Source organism: Lissotriton helveticus, chromosome 7, assembly GCF_964261635.1.
Source record: "Lissotriton helveticus chromosome 7, aLisHel1.1, whole genome shotgun sequence".
In the NCBI taxonomy this organism is placed as follows: domain Eukaryota; kingdom Metazoa; phylum Chordata; class Amphibia; order Caudata; family Salamandridae; genus Lissotriton; species Lissotriton helveticus.
The window spans coordinates 43983445-43999825 of NC_136068.1; the positions used below are offsets into that span (position 1 = coordinate 43983445).

At 46.9% G+C, this 16381-nt stretch overlaps 1 protein-coding gene across 6 annotated transcripts in view; it reads right to left on the reverse strand.

Moving 5' to 3' along the window:
* Positions 1–16381, reverse strand: part of ARHGEF1 (Rho guanine nucleotide exchange factor 1) — a 459136-nt gene that overhangs the window by 236495 nt on the left and 206260 nt on the right. For all 6 annotated transcript variants that reach the window (XM_078651355.1, XM_078651350.1, XM_078651354.1 and 3 more), the window contains exons 5-7: positions 14000–14098; positions 13691–13733; positions 7929–8034 (exon numbers count right to left, since the gene is read on the reverse strand). In XM_078651355.1, coding sequence (XP_078507481.1) covers positions 7929–8034; positions 13691–13733; positions 14000–14098 — 248 coding nt within the window. The remainder of the gene's footprint in view (positions 1–7928; positions 8035–13690; positions 13734–13999; positions 14099–16381) is intronic.

Here is a 16381-nt window from a genome sequence, read left to right on the forward strand (position 1 = left end):
GATTTCAGGGCTAGGAATATCGATAGCGATTCTAGTTGGTTGATATGCAGCCTTTTCTGTTTGGTTGCCCAGAACCCTTGTACTGTGTATTGAAGGAGATGGGCTCCCCAGCCGGTCAGTGATGCGTCCGCTGTTAGTACTAGTTGTGGAACCGGCTCTTGGAACAGTCGCCCCTTGGTTCCACCACTGCAGAGAGTTGTGAGCGCGAGTGTCTACAAACACTAGGTCTTTTAGTTGTCCTGGAGCCTGGTTCCATTGCCGTGCTAGGCATTCTTGTAATGGGCGCATTTGAAGTCTGGCTTGGGGGACAATGAAAATGCAGGAGGCCATCATGCCTATGAGCTGCATAAAGACCCGAGCTGGCAGAGTGTTGTGGCAGGAATTTGCGAATGAGTATCTGCATGCTGGCTATCCTTGCTGAGTTTGGATATGCTTTTGCCACTGAGGTATTTATAGTGGCTCCCAGGTATTGCTGTGCGTGGGATGGTTGCAGATGCGATTTTGGGTAGTTGATCGAAAACCCTAGACTGTGTAGCAACTGAAGTGTTTGAGATGTGTGTGCTGCACACTGTTGGTACGATTTCGCTTGTATTAGCCAATCGTCCAGAGAGGGGTACACATGGATGTGTTGCCTTCTGAGATGTGCTGCCACTGCCGCTAAGCATTTTGTAAACACTCTTGGAGCCGTGGTAACCCCGAAGGGCAAAACCTTGAATTGGTAGTGTTGACCTTCTATTGTGAACCCGAGGTACTTTCTGTGGACTGGATGGATGGGTATGTGAAAATACGCATCTTTGAGGTCCAGTGTTGCTAGGAAATCTCCTTGTTGGAGCAACGGGAGCACTTGCTGTAGTGTGATCATACGGAAGTGTTCCGATAGTATATATTGATTTAGGGGTCTGAGGTCCAATATTGGTCCGAGGGAGCCGTCCTTCTTGGGAATAAGGAAGTATAGGGAGTATGGAATATGCTACTTACCAGCATGCATCTGTTCTTTGCATGTAGGGCTGCTGACATTCATATCTGTGCATAGATCGCCGCCTCGTGTTGGGTCCGGATGATTGCACTATGTTGTCCTGGAAGAGTCTTCGAAGTATCATGAGATAGGTGGCTCCTCCCCTGGACTACAGTGCGCATGGGCATCCTCTCCATGCTCAGATTGTTTTTCGCCATTGTGGCAGAGATGGAGATAGTAAAGTAAGAGATGTCCATGATAGAGATAATGCTGCAGCTGCGACAGGCGCCGGGGAGGAGGGCAGGCGATATGAATGTCAGCATCCCTACATGCCAAGAACAGATGCATACTGGTAAGTAGCATATTCCGTTCGAGGCATGTGGGCTGCTGAATTCATATCTGTGCATAGACTGAATAGCAGTGTCTCCTCTAGCGGTGGTTACCTGTGCCAGCTGCAGCAGTTTGGAAAAGAGTTTTGAGGACAGCCTGGCCTACAGCAGCTTGCTGTTTAGCTTGCACGTCTACACAGTAGTGTTTAGTGAAAGTGTGTATGGTGGACCATGTGGCTGCCTTACAGATGTCTTCGAGAGGGCTATTCCCTAGGAAAGCCACGGATGCCCCCATTTTCTGTGTAGAGTGTGCTCTTGGGGGTATTGTTGAAGTGCGCTTCGCTTTTAGATAACATATTTGAATGCATTTAACTATCCATCTGGCTATTCCTGACTTCGAAATAGGATTTCCTTTGTGTTGTGGTGCAAAGGCAACAAACAACTTAGCGGATGAGTATCTGCATGCTGGCTATCCTTGCTGTGTTTGGGTATGCCTTTGCCACTGAGGTGTTTATAGTGGCTCCCAGGTATTGTTGTATGTGGGAAGGTTGCAGATGCGATTTTGTGTGGTTGATAGAAAAGCCTAGGCTGTGTAGCAACTGTATGGTCTGTGACGTGTGTGCTGCACACTCTTGGTACGATTTTGCTTGTATTAGCCAATCGTCCAGGTATGGGTACACATGGACGTGTTGCCTCCTGAGATGTGCTGCTACTGTCGCTAAGCATTTTGTAAACACTCTTGGAGCCGTGGTAACCCCGAAGGGCAAAACCTTGAATTGGTAGTGTTGCCCTTCTATGGTGAACCTGAGGTATTTTCTGTGGGCTGGGTGGATGGGTATGTGGAAGTACGCATCCTTGAGGTCCAGGGTTGCCAGGAAGTCCCCTTGCTGTAGCAGCGGGAGCACTTGTTGTAGTGTGATCATATGGAAGTGCTCCGACAGTATGTATTGATTTTGGGGGCCTGAGATCCAAAATTGGTCTCAGAGAACCGTCCTTCTTTGGGATAAGGAAGTATAGGGAGTATGCTCCTTTCCCTTGTTGGTGGAAAGGGACTTGCTCTATGGCCCCCTTTTCCAGCATGCTAGTCACCTCTTGTTGTAGTAGGGTGATGTGTTCCTTGGACATAGGACGATGTCTGGGTGGTATGTTTGGTAGTGTAGAAGTCAGTTCTAGGCAATAACCAAACTGGATAATTTCTCTCACCCACCTGTCCGTGGTAATTGCGTGCCAGACAGGTAGGAACTGTTGGAGTCTGCCTCCGACCGGTGTTAGGTGGTCTGGAGGCAGCGTAATTAAGTCACTGTTTTGTGGCAGTGGAGGCTCTGGTGTTATTGCCTCCCCGTCCTCTTCCCTTATAACTGTTACCTCTGTAGCCACCTCTGGTGGTGTTCTTTGTGAAGGAACCATGCGTGTTTCCTTTATAGGAGGCAGATGTTTGTGAAGCATTTCCTCGTGTATTAGTTCTATATAAGAAGCGCCGAAAGGAGCCCCTATGTTGCAGAAATTGCAGTGCACCCATGGATTTCGCTGTTTCCGTGTCCTTTTTCATTTTATCCAAAATGGTGTCGACAACAGGGCCAAATAGAAAATCTTGATTCACAGGTTGGTTAAGAATGGTGGATTGCACCTCATTCTTAAAACCGGAAATACGTAGCCATGAATGTCTGCGTAATAAGACGCTAGTGTTAATTGAACTAGCTGCAGTGTCTGCTGCGTCAAGCGCGCATTTGATGGAGGCATTTGTTATACATTTTCCCTCTTGTATGAGGTCATCAGCTTGTGCTTTAAAGGGCTCAGACAGGTGTTGCATTAGGCTTTCGAGTTGATCATAATGCGCCCTGTCGTAACGAGCCAGTAGGGCTTGTGTATTAGCAATCCTCCATGAGTTGGAGGCTTGTGCTGCTACCCATTTTCCTGATGCCACCAGTATTTTTGACTCTTTATCAGGGGGAGGTGCTTCCCCTGTTTGGGAGTTGGCCCGTTTACCTGCATTAGCCACTACCAGTGAGTCTAGTGGTAACTATCCCCTGATGTAAGTAGGGTCTGTAGGAGCTGCCCTATACTTCTTTTCTATTCTGGGGTTGATTACCCGTGCCCTGGCTGTATCCTTAAATATGTCAGGTGCATGTTTCAGAACTCCTTTTAACATGGGAAGTGTTCTAACAGTTTTTTCTGAAGTGGGGAAGGTGTCAAATAAGAATTCTTCCTCAACAGGGTCATTATGCATGTCTACATTGTGGAATTGTGCTGCCCTGTCTATGAGTTGATTGAAGACTATGGTGTCATCTGTAAGTGACGGCTTAGTAGGATAAGAGGGTACATCAGGGATGGGGTGGGGTGGGTGTTGTAGAAGGGTCTATTGGCTCCATCATTGGTTCCTCATGTGGTTGAGGATCTTGTGGGAAATCATATTGAGGTTGTGGCTCATCCCCTGTGTTACCCTCATTGTCCACGTGGTGAGAAGGAGAGTAAGGTATGTAAGAATTAAAGGGTGTAGTAGGCATGATAGGCTGAAAAGGAATGAGGGGTCTAGAGGGAGAAGTCCCAAAGTCCTTTTTCTTTAATGGAATAGGGGAATGTGAGCCAGAGTCCAAAGGCCTCTTCTTTCTGTGCAGGATGGTAACTTTACCAGTCTCTGGATTGATGTATATTTTTGCTTGGTCATCTGATGGATCTAAGTGGAAGAGTTCTTCCTTTACAGTCCTGGGTTGAGTGTTAGACTTGTTTGGGTCGGTAACACTTTCTTTTTGACAACTTTTGGTGTTTTCTTGCTTTTTTTCGGCTCGGGCCCTTGTTCGGGGTCGACGAGTGATTTGGGGTCGACGAGTGATTTGGGGTCGACTGGAACTTTCGGGTCGACACGTTTTTTGTGCTCCGTAGGCTTTTTGGGATGGGTGTCCTTTTCCGAGTTGACGTTCTTTTTCGAATCAACTGGTGTTTTCGGAGCACTTATCTTTGGGTCGACAGGTTTTCCGGCCGTGCTACGGGCTTCGGTACGGCCCCCTTTTTTCCGATGACCTTTGACGGGTCAATGGATTTTGGACCGGTAGGCTTATTTGGGTTGGCGACCTTCTTTGGTTCGGCGCCCTTAGGTTGCGTGCCCCTGTTCGGTTCGACTACCTCTTTGGGGTCGACGTTTTTTGGCCGAGCGGCCTTCTTGTGGTCGACAGTCTTTTTTGGCTCGACGCTGTTTGGCTGTACGGCCTTCTTCGGTTCGACGCCCTTCGGGTCGATGACTTTTTTTGGCTCTGGAACCTTCTTCGGGACGATGTTACTGGGCCCTGGGGTCTCTGAAGGTTTCGGTTTCGATTTCGGAGCCGAGCCGGATAGCGGGGCTGGCGAAACTTTTTTTAATCTTGGCTAAGGCCTTTTGGCGATGCCTTGACCAAAGCCTTTGGTAACGGGCTTATTGGTGTCGGGGGCAGTGTACTCACGATTTGCCCCGGAGGGATCTCGTCATCGGAGTCCGAGTAGTCCTCGACGGTGACGTTCTCTAGGTCCGAGTCTTGAGCGTCCGGTAGTCCTGGTCATCATCGAAGATGTTGTCCGGTTCCGGTGCCTATCGCTGCATTTCTTGCATAGCGGCCCGTCGGATCCGTATGGTTTTCTTCGACCAAAACTGGGCGTAGGCCAGGCAGGTTTCTTCCCTATGGTCTGGGGAAAGGCACTTGTTGCATACTGAGTGTTTGTCAGTATGAGGGAACTTGGAGTGGCATTGTGGGCACCTTTTAAAAGGGCTTCTTTCCATCGACTGTCGGCTCACGTGGCGTCGAAAAGGCCCAACGGCCCGCGTCGATGACTGATGGGAGATGGAAAGCTGTATCGAGCAGAGAGGTACCGAACGAGAACAATACCGTCGAAGTCGAAGGCCTTTAGAAAGTTTTGTTATTGATTCCGAAGTTGGAGTTTTGGAGTTAGCATCCGAACCCAATGGCGGAAAAAAGCAATCTGAGGATGGAGAAGATACCCATGCGCACTGTAGTCTAGGGGAGGAGCCACCTATCTCATGATACTTCGAAGACTCTTCCAAGACAACAAAGTGCAATCATCCGGACCCAACACTAGGCGGCGATCTATGCACAGATATGAATTCAGCAGTCCACATGCCTCGAACATGTGACTATTATTATTATTTATTATTAGAGCCATCAAAGACTTCATCTACCTCTTCTGCTGAGAGCCCTGACTTGCCAAGTGGTGCCAAATCCAGTTCCCGGGCCCTTGGAAGCAGAATCTGTTTATTGGAAAAGAAAATCCACATAATCGACTTTCAACGCTCCTTTTCTCAATGGGGCACCACCGTGCGGATAAAGGATAGACGCAGCACCTGCTTTGCAATTGAAAAAACACTGCAGCCCAAGTCCCATGCACTTTGTCACCGACGTCCGTGGCACCAGCTCCGACTCAGCCCCTGCTTCACCGCTGAATAATCAACGCATTACCTGCTCACAGCTGTGAAATCGACACAGCGCCTGCTTCCCCGACACCAAATCAAAACAGCGCAACTGGATCTTCAACGCATCATCCCTGGGGCGCCAATTTCTTCATCAATGTTGACCAGCAGTAAGGAACTGAGGCAAAGTGTCCGGAGATCGATGTATCACCACTCCTTCCAGTAAGGAACCGGTGCATCACCGCCCCTGCGCAGCAGAAAGGAACCAACGCATCACCTCCCCTGAGAGTAAGGAATCAAGGCAGCACTTTGCTTTACCAGCGCCTCGCCTCCCCTGCACCGGTTTCATCTTTGAATTTTGACACATCTAAGGTATTTTATCCTCCAAGCAAAACAGACATTCATTTCTATGGATTGAACTTATTTAACATTTGAAAAGTGATATCTTTACTTCTGTATGTTGGAGTTTTGTCGTTTTGGTCTTATTCTATTCAGATAAATATTGACCATCTTTCTAAACTGGTGTGGACTCATTTTGTAGTGTTTTCAATGTGTTACTGTGTGTATATGTACACATGCTTTACACATTGCCTTCACGATAAGCCTGACTGCCCGTGCAAAACTACAAAGAGGGTGAGCAGGGGTTATCTTAGCTGTGTGACTCCCTTACCCTGACTAAAGTGAGGGCCCCTACTTGGACAAGTCGCAAACCACTGCCAACTAGAAACCCCATTTCTAACAATATTCAATAATGCTTAGTAAAGGTATGGACTGATATCAATGTAACAGCCCTGCAAATGTCTGGGAGCCATCATATGAGTCTCAGTATCTGTTTTCCCACTATTGGATGTCAAACCATTACACACAATAATTGTAGTGGCATGTTTGCTGAGTAAGAGGAGATCATACAAGAGACTATTCACTAAGAAATGATTGTTTTAAAGGAAGACAGATCCGTATGACCAGCTTCACACTTTTCAAAGTGTTATTTGTCCTTGTGTATATCCTTGGTTTACGGTCTCTAAAGACTTTCAAGGTATGCAGTGATTGTTCCCTTGAGGGACGAGGGATAAGAAACAAACTTGTGAATGAGATTGTCTGTTTAATGTGGAAGTCTGGAATTATTTCTGAAAAAAGGATAAATCTGTACCAAAACATTCTTATGGGGTAATAATGTCCAACGGTCTTTATTGTACAGAACTAGAATCTCACCCAACCTTCTAGCTGAAGTCAGGATTAGATCTGAAGCTATGACTTACGCAGTGGCTCAAAAGAGGGATCCATCATCATTTAAAGCACAACAATCAATTTCCATGGGAAATAATTGTCTGAATGGGGCCTTTCTAAATCCTTCTACTAAATCTCCAATCACAGCGACTGTGAAAAACGAGGATTGCGTAGAACATACACGAAAAGTGAAATGAGCAAATATAATTTAACTGTGATGAGCTGCTAGCTAGATTTACCCAAGAAGAGAAGCGGTCATTGTTTCCGATTGACAAATATATGGCTCCCTTGCTTCTGCAGAGACCAAGTGAAGCACGTTTTCTACTTGAATGAGTACAAGGAGGTAGTGGGCAGATGTTTAACTTCCTTCAGAATGGTCATACAGTTGTCTGGAAGATTTAAGTGGCCATACTATTCAAGGTTGTATTATGAGGACTGTCACAAACCATACTGCATATTGATGTCATTCAAAGGAATGACGCCTGTCAAAGGAAGCAATCATGGCGATTGAGGCACAGGTGAGGAAAAACACCTAAACACAACAAAAATATCAAAACAGCTCAATCTTAGAAAAAAAAAAAAACAAGCTAGACGCCCAATTATGTTGAGAGAAAGTGGTCAACTCAACAAAAATTAAAAATTTCCATCAACAATCGCCTTTAAAAAATGGTACGGATTCTTGCTCTGCACACAGAAACCTCCATCTGCCCAACAGACTCCCTGCTATGCACAATGGCAGTTTCCAGCCTTTTTATCTGTAAAATACACTTCCAAGGTAACAATGTCAAACGTACCTTATTATGTTCACTCTAGCTTCACTAGATTATGATTAAACTAAAAACACAAACTGTTCCTTATACGCATGTTTTCTTATTAAATTAAATTATTTTGAAAATTGAATATTGAAGCATTTATGTATGATCCAGGATAGTGCATGTGGGACTGTCCTACTATTTATGAATATCAGAATGAACACTGTGATAAGAATTCGTACTGACCACACTGAATGCTTTCACAAACTGACCTGAAATCTTCAAGCTGTCGGGCAACCTCGGGAAACAGGTGAACCTGGATCTCCTGCATGCACTTCGTTAGAATGACTTCCGAAATCAGGTCCGCCCGACTCCGATCTATAACAAAGGAAACACAAGATAGATATCATTATCTATTGGCCACAATAAACCATAGCTAAGCCGCAAGAGGCCAACTCCCCTTCAGCCGCAAGAGGCCAACTCCCCTTCAGCCGCAAGAGGCCAACTCCCCTTCAGCCGCAAGAGGCCAACTCCCCTTCAGCCGCAAGAGGCCAACTCCCCTTCAGCCGCAAGAGGCCAACTCCCCTTCAGCCGCAAGAGGCCACCCCCCCTCAGCCGCAAGAGGCCACCCCCCCTCAGCCGCAAGAGGCCACCCCCCCTCAGCCCCAAGAGGCCACCCCCCCTCAGCCCCAAGAGGCCACCACCCCTCAGCCCCAAGAGGCCACCACCCCTCAGCCCCAAGAGGCCACCACGACTCAGCCGCAAGAGGCCACCACGACTCAGCCGCAAGAGGCCACCACCCCTCAGCCGCAAGAGGCCACCACCCCTCAGCCGCAAGAGGCCACCACCCCTCAGCCGCAAGAGGCCACCACCCCTCAGCCGCAAGAGGCCACCACCCCTCAGCCGCAAGAGGCCACCACCCCTCAGCCGCAAGAGGCCACCACCCCTCAGCCGCAAGAGGCCACCACCCCTCAGCCGCAAGAGGCCACCACCCCTCAGCCGCAAGAGGCCACCACCCCTCAGCCGCAAGAGGCCACCACCCCTCAGCCGCAAGAGGCCACCACCCCTCAGCCGCAAGAGGCCACCACCCCTCAGCCGCAAGAGGCCACCACCCCTCAGCCGCAAGAGGCCACCACCCCGTCAGCCGCAAGAGACCTCCCCGTCAGCCGCAAGAGACCTCCCCGTCAGCCGCAAGAGACCTCCCCGTCAGCCGCAAGAGACCTCCCCGTCAGCCGCAAGAGACCTCCCCGTCAGCCGCAAGAGACCTCCCCGTCAGCCGCAAGAGACCTCCCCGTCAGCCGCAAGAGACCTCCCCGTCAGCCGCAAGAGACCTCCCCGTCAGCCGCAAGAGACCTCCCCGTCAGCCGCAAGAGACCTCCCCGTCAGCCGCAAGAGACCTCCCCGTCAGCCGCAAGAGACCTCCCCGTCAGCCGCAAGAGACCTCCCCGTCAGCCGCAAGAGACCTCCCCGTCAGCCGCAAGAGACCTCCCCGTCAGCCGCAAGAGACCTCCCCGTCAGCCGCAAGAGACCTCCCCGTCAGCCGCAAGAGACCTCCCCGTCAGCCGCAAGAGACCTCCCCGTCAGCCGCAAGAGACCTCCCCGTCAGCCGCAAGAGACCTCCCCGTCAGCCGCAAGAGGCCAACCCATAGTCGCGAGACACCACCCCATAGCCACAAGAGGCCACCCCATAGCCACAAGAGGCCACCCCATAGCCACAAGAGGCAAGGCTTGGCTTTAGCACAGGTTCCTAAACAATTAGTCTACCATAACCTAATCACTCAAGACTTCCACTGTACAAAGGTGGTGAAGACGGAAATCCACAGATAGGCTAACATGCTAGTGCTTGTTTGCTCCCTCTGCTTTAAACCACAATACAGGTTGTGAAAACCAGAAAAGGGCACAGACAGAGTTAACAATACTAAGCTGCAGAAGGCTGCATCAGATTGTGCCGGAGAGCACAAGCATATTGCATGTGCAATTCCCTCATATGGGCACAGGTAAATGTTCCTACCATTAAACATCAGAAGGCTGGCTCAGCAATGCCACAAATGGCCATGAATATCCTCACTAAACACAAGAATACTGGTCATGCAAATCCCCCAGAGGACAAGTAAAGGTTCTTACTCCTAAAGGTCAGAAGGCTGGTCCAGAAGGGAGCAGAAGTAATAGTTTCACACCATTACACACCGAATCGTGGATGTGCATAGTCCAACAGGCATGAACAACAAGTTCACACCACTAAACACAAGCCTGGATCAACATTGTCACAAAGGGGCAGAAGTAACTGGTTCACATCACTACACACAAGAATACTAGATGTACAAAGGCCCAGGAAGCCATGACTAGAAATCTACATTACTAGACACTAGAAGGCTGAATCAGCATTATCACTAAGAGGGACATTAAAACCATTCAACACAAGAGTTTGTAATGCCCTGAGATACAAATTCCAACTACTAAACACCAAAAGGATGGGTCAGTACTACCACTAAAGAGCACAAGCAACAGGTTCACACCACTAAACAGAAGAATACAGGATGTGCAACTTTTCCAGAAGGTAGGACTACAGGCTTGCATCACTAAACATCAGAAGGTTGGATCAGCCATGCCTCAAAGGGGTAGATGTAACAGGTCATACCATTACACACAATAATTGTGGACATGCAGCAGGCATGAACACAGGTTCTAACCACTAAAGACCAGAACAATGGATCAGCAATGCCACAAAGGGGCAGAAGAAACCGGTTCACACCACTACACACAAGACTACAAGCCACGCACAGTCCCCAACTGACACGAGTAACAGGTTAGCTCCTCTAAACACCAGAAAGCTGGATCAGCAAAGCCACAAAGGGGAAGATATGTTCACACCAGTACAAGCAAGAATACTGAATGTGCAAATCCCCAGTGAGAACAAGTACAGGCTCTTACAACAAGAAGGCTTGTTCAGCAATGCCACTTAGTGGCAAGGGTAACACGACTGAACACAAGAATACTAGATGATCAAAGCCCCCAACAGCCAAGACTAGAGGTCTGAACTACTAGACACCAGAAGGCTGGATCAGCATTGCCACTAAGGGGCACATTAACACCACAAAACAATGTACAGAATAATGGACATGCAATGCCAGAGTGGGCACAGATCCAAATTACCACCATTTAACATGAAAAGACTGGTCGGCATTGCCATTAAGGTGCAAAGGCAGCATGTTCACATTATAACTGGAGAATACAGGGTATGCACCATTCCCAAAGGGCACGAGAACTGGTTTGTACTACAGAGGTATACACAAAACCTAACCCCGAGTACTGGCCTCCACATATGCCCCTAACCAGGGACAGGAACCCATCTTCTGAAATACACTGCCCACACTTTGGGCATGGGCCTCTTAACACTTGATAGTATGCGGAGACAAATGTTATCATTATTGACACAATAAAGCACTGAACTGCTATGCAGGCACAACAGCGATCTCCGGGCCAGGAGCAATGTGGTTACTGGATGTGAGGCGAACAGACAGTTGGCGGGCCTTTTGGACTGAATATTCTCACTATTCAGTGGCCTATAAGAGCTTTGCCAGACTGGATCACGTTGTAGTAGGGAAAAAACTCCAATCTGCCATTAAGGGTCTAGTGCAGAGACTATGACCATTTATCAAGGAAAGAGGTCATGCACGAGGAGTCTGCCAATGACCCAGGTGAGGGGGACTGACCTCCGAGAGGCTTAACGCACATCCCCATCTTAAAGACCCACTGGAGCTACACACGATGCACTAAAGTTTCACCGACTCTGACCTTCATTGCCACGCTGTATGATAGCCTGAAGGCTGTTGTTCAGGGACACCTCATAAGGGAAGCAGCCCGCCTTAAAAACATGAGAAGCCATACTGGTCGTTCGAATATACAACTTCAGAAGATAGAAATACAACAAACACGTGCAGTCGCAAAAGTAGTGATGAAAGGTGATCTCCTTGAGAGGCTAAATCAGGATGATCGTCCTGGATGGTGCGAGCTACCAAATGGGACAAGTAGACTGACAATCCTATGAGGGAGGAAATGCAGGCACTGTTAGGATCTCGTCAAAAGTATCAAAATGTTGACAAAAAAGGTAAAGCAGCTTAAGGAAGAAATCCATTTTAATAATAGCTGACCGACTAGACGGGGACATCCACCTAGTTACAGCATCCTAAATGTTAGTGATTGCCGGCCCATTATTATCCCTAATTAATACCTTTATGGCTATATGGTACTTTGACACCCAGCTAGCACAAGGAGCCCATCATTTATTCTCATGAGAAATCAAGAGGTTTATGAATGGAGTTATAGGGAAAGTTCTGATTTATTCCAATTTATGTGTAGGCTTGTATCTTAATAAGTCCCTCAATACCTGAGCTACATTGTCAGCACAGCCTTTAAAGTACCATAACATCATCAGAGGAGAGACACCAGATAATTCCTGGCTCTTATACAGGGACCTAAAATGATTAGATGTTCCCTCAGAGCAAAGGTTGACGCTTCATATCTATAGATCACAGTAATCTGGAAAACGTGGAACCCTATCTGGCACCTCTGAATATCTTCAAGGGAAGGGAGAAGAACCCATTCATTTTAATCTGGGCTATAACTTACAAGAATAGAAGGGACACGCAAGCTATGAAGCCATCTCCAAAACCAGCCTCCTCAGCACCACAAACGCAGAAGGCCATTTCGGGATGTGAAACGCCTTTCTCAGCATCCAAAAACTATTTTGTGACTGGAGGTAAGACGTGATTTGATCTAAGAGTGAAAAAAAGGGCAAGGCTTCTTAGAGGTGGACAGACCAGGTATGAATCCCGATTGCTCTGGAAGCACCTGCGTGGACATATAGAGTAATCAATCTGGAGGAATCCACTTTTGCCAGTATATTAATATTTGTGATCACGATGGATAATGGGTTGTTTGACCACACCTTGTAGTAGATGTGTGGCGCTAGGATGGCCTCCCGTAGAGCGACACGGAGATTTCCTACTTTTTATTCCTCCGCAAATGTATTCAATAAGTGGGGAGCAAAAATGTCACAATTTGTTGTAGACTTCTACGTCAGTTCATCATTGCTAGGGACTTTAACTCCTGCCAATGATTGAATTGCATCCTTGATTTCAGCTTTGGACGGCAGATGTAATAAGGACTCCACCTCATGAGCATCACGCCCGCCCACAGTGATGATGTCCACGTAGATTTCAATCCGTTTTAGGCGCCATTACTCTAGCAGAGTACAGGTCTCCATAGTAGGATACAAATGAGAAGAGAATCTCAGGGTTCATCCAGCACCGCTTTCATCATTTTCAATTTGGAGAATAACAGGTCGGTAGGAACTAACAAATGTCACATGGCTGTCTCGTCTCCCAGTATTCCATGAACTATGAGGGATCTGTCGTCCATGTCTGGCAACGTATAAATGAGTCTAAAATGAACATACATTTTTCCAAACAAAATTGCCACCCCCTTGAATAGGTGTTGTCTTAACTGAATAGTGATGTTCTCCCCAAAAACTCACAATTTTTCTTTTTCAGTTTTTAATGTTAGGTGAATTTTCTACAAGAATTCTATTGTGCCTTCACCTCTATTCGAATAAGCGGTCATCCTCCTAGGGTTATTTAATCCTCTGATGATGGCTTAAAATGGAAGCATAATTGATGGTTCCTCTCATCACTATTATTTTACTTTACAATTATTATAGTTATTTTACTTTGTTTACAATTTTGCTAATTTTAGTGTTTTTGATTTCCACAAGCATGTATTTCAAACATTCAAAGACACACTCTGTTTAAAAATAAAATCCAAGGTATTGATACGTGTACCTGGTGCGTTTCTACAGCGAATGGCCATTTACTAGTGCATATCTGAGAAACGCAGGGCATAACAAGGAGATCACTTAAATGGAACCAACAAGTGCTTCAAGTGAGAACATTAACAGGGTCAGGTTAACAGTGTGACTTGACCCTACTCTTTTATTCCATCGCAGCATGTGCAGCAAAAAAGGGAAACGTCTTACCCACATCAAACGAGAACTCCGACGGAATAGGGATGCGAAGAACCTGAAGAACAGAAAAACAAAAATCAGTGACGAAGTAGAAGGGTTAAACGAGGAAGAGCAGCCGTAAGGTGGACTGGATGTGAAAGACCTAAAATAGAGCATCAGGGCAAGGCAGGAGAGTGAAATGAAGAATTGCAGCTGGGTGCAGGTGACTACGGGTAGGTGCCCGCCAGACAGAAATCATCTGCTCCCTGGGTTGCACAGTCTGTTGCTTCGTATGTTGCTTAGGAGAATGAGGGAGTGGAAGCCTCGCTCTGGTATACTTACTGCTCCTTTGTCCAAGAAAGTATGGAAAAAGTCCACAAATTGCTTCTTGCCCTCTTTGGCACTGAGGTCCCGGATCATGGATGCATGCAGGTAGCAAAGCTGTGAGGTGGGCACAAAAGGACAGACTGTTAATGACCACTTCCAAAGCTGTGATGCAGCAGTACTGCTCAGACAATGCACGACAAAGCCTTTTGATCCACGCTTCAGACAACGTCATGCCTTCCACCCCCACTTCAAATCATTAGCATATGCCTGTGTTTTACATCAACAAATGGTGTGCTCCTGTTCACAATATGCTTTAGTAAGGACAGACACCAGTTTAGTAGGGCTGACATGAGACTGAGGTGCTCTGAGAATGCAGCTCTCATCTCTAAATATTAACAAGCGTCAAAATAAGGTCACAGGTTTGTGCTTCCCATCCCTGAGCTGCCGGGGTCATAACATATAATGGAGAGGTGGCAGAGGCTCAAGGGCAGAGACAGCATGAAGAGGGTAAGTAGCACACACAGAAGAAAATGAAAATGGAATGTTTCAAGCACACAGGGTACAAATGCTATCACTTGGGCTGTGCTGCTGGATTCAAGCAAGCCGGGCTGAAGAAGGCTGTAATGCCAGAAACCGGTCCTCGGAAGCTTGTTTCCGGTCCAGGGAAGGCATGGCTTGGCAGTTCAGGCTGGACTGTTCCCATGAGGCACAGGGTCAGACTGATTTGCATATGGCCATGTCTGAACTGGGGTGGCAGAGTGGGCTAAAGAACTGTGATGGATTAAACCCAGATCTGTTGACTGGGTGCGAGTGTTTGATTGGTTCAGATGCTCCGTCCATCACCACCTCCTTTTGTACCGCTCCTAGGGATAGGCCACAAAATTAGCACTCACAGGCTTTATTGAATGGAATGGAATGGCCACATAGGGAGCAGGCAGTGTATACAGTGGAATGAGCAGAGGAGAAGGCACAAAGGAGGCTACCAGGAATCACTCCATCGGAAACTCAGCAAAGGGACAGCAAGTAAATAAAAAAATAATGCTCGGTTTCCCTCTCACACATCTTTGACAAGATATTAAATCCTCTGCAGAAAACGCACAGACATGAGGGAAAGACCAACTGCTGATCCTGCTTAGTGGCTCGTGTTGAACGACATTAGTACATCTACGGTTGTGCTCATCAAGCAAAATAAATCATTTGGCTGTGATTACCAGTTCTTTCTACTGGACCACAGCAAGTCTCATATGCAGAATCAAAGAGTACCTTCCTTCGTAAAAGAATTTTTCAACAAGGCCGCTCAATCACCAAGTAGTAAAGGGTGGAGTACGAACTTAGGAGTAAAGAGTGGGCTGTGTTTTTGCAATAAGATATAGTGTGTAGAAAATTGTTCACATTTCTGTCCTATAACAATAGTTTTGTACATTGCCTCGATCATATACCCATACGCACTGTATTATTACTATTATACTTCTTTTATTACTTACAAATCAAACACACACACTGCAGCATCTTGGCTGTACAGGCACCATGGTGGCCAAAAGCAGTTTAGAAATAGAATAGTCTTAAGTGCTTTCTTAAAAGCAAATTGATGTTTCAGGCTCAAGTAGTGAACAGAAGGTTATTCTAAAGTTTGACACCACTTAAATACAGGAGGTAGGCACACACAAATGTCGATGTAATTGTACTGAGGAGTACTGAGCTAGGGGACACAGTGGACGTCTCGTACTTGGATATTCGTCTCGGAGGCATGATTATCGAACCCATAAAAACATATGTATCAGCAGAGAGCTGTAAACTGCACCCTTTGCTTATTGGGGAGCCAATGCAGCCTTCTTGTTGCCTCAGATACATAAAATCTACTTCTTTTAACCTTGCTGCTTTCCTGACCACAAGGGTTTCAGCCTGTTGCAATGTGTTCACAGCAGCAGTTGTAAGATCAAGCTACAGCCTATTCTTGGCACTGAGACATATGCATCCAGTTCTTTTGAAATCAAGGGAAACGCCTTCCTGAAAAGATGGTAGCGGTAAGAACCATCAGGTATTTTTGGCAACACAACTCCCAGGGGTTTACCTTGAACACAGGTACTGCAGGGACATCTAGTGATGAAGCTCACAGTGAATGTTGCTGCTGGTCTTTATTACAACTTACTAGTAGTTCACTTTTATCATCACTCATTTTTCAATGCTACTGCTCATACAATTCTGGGTGTTAGGCAACAAGATTGCCAAGGGACACAGGGCCATTTCATTCAGCTGGCTCAAGATCTGGGTGTCATCAGCACATATTAGTGCAGACATCAGGGTTTCCTAATCTGAAGTAATGAGGGCCACATATATACATTAAGCATCGGTCGATACAGGGAGTAGCCGATGACACCCCACATGACGCAATGAAGG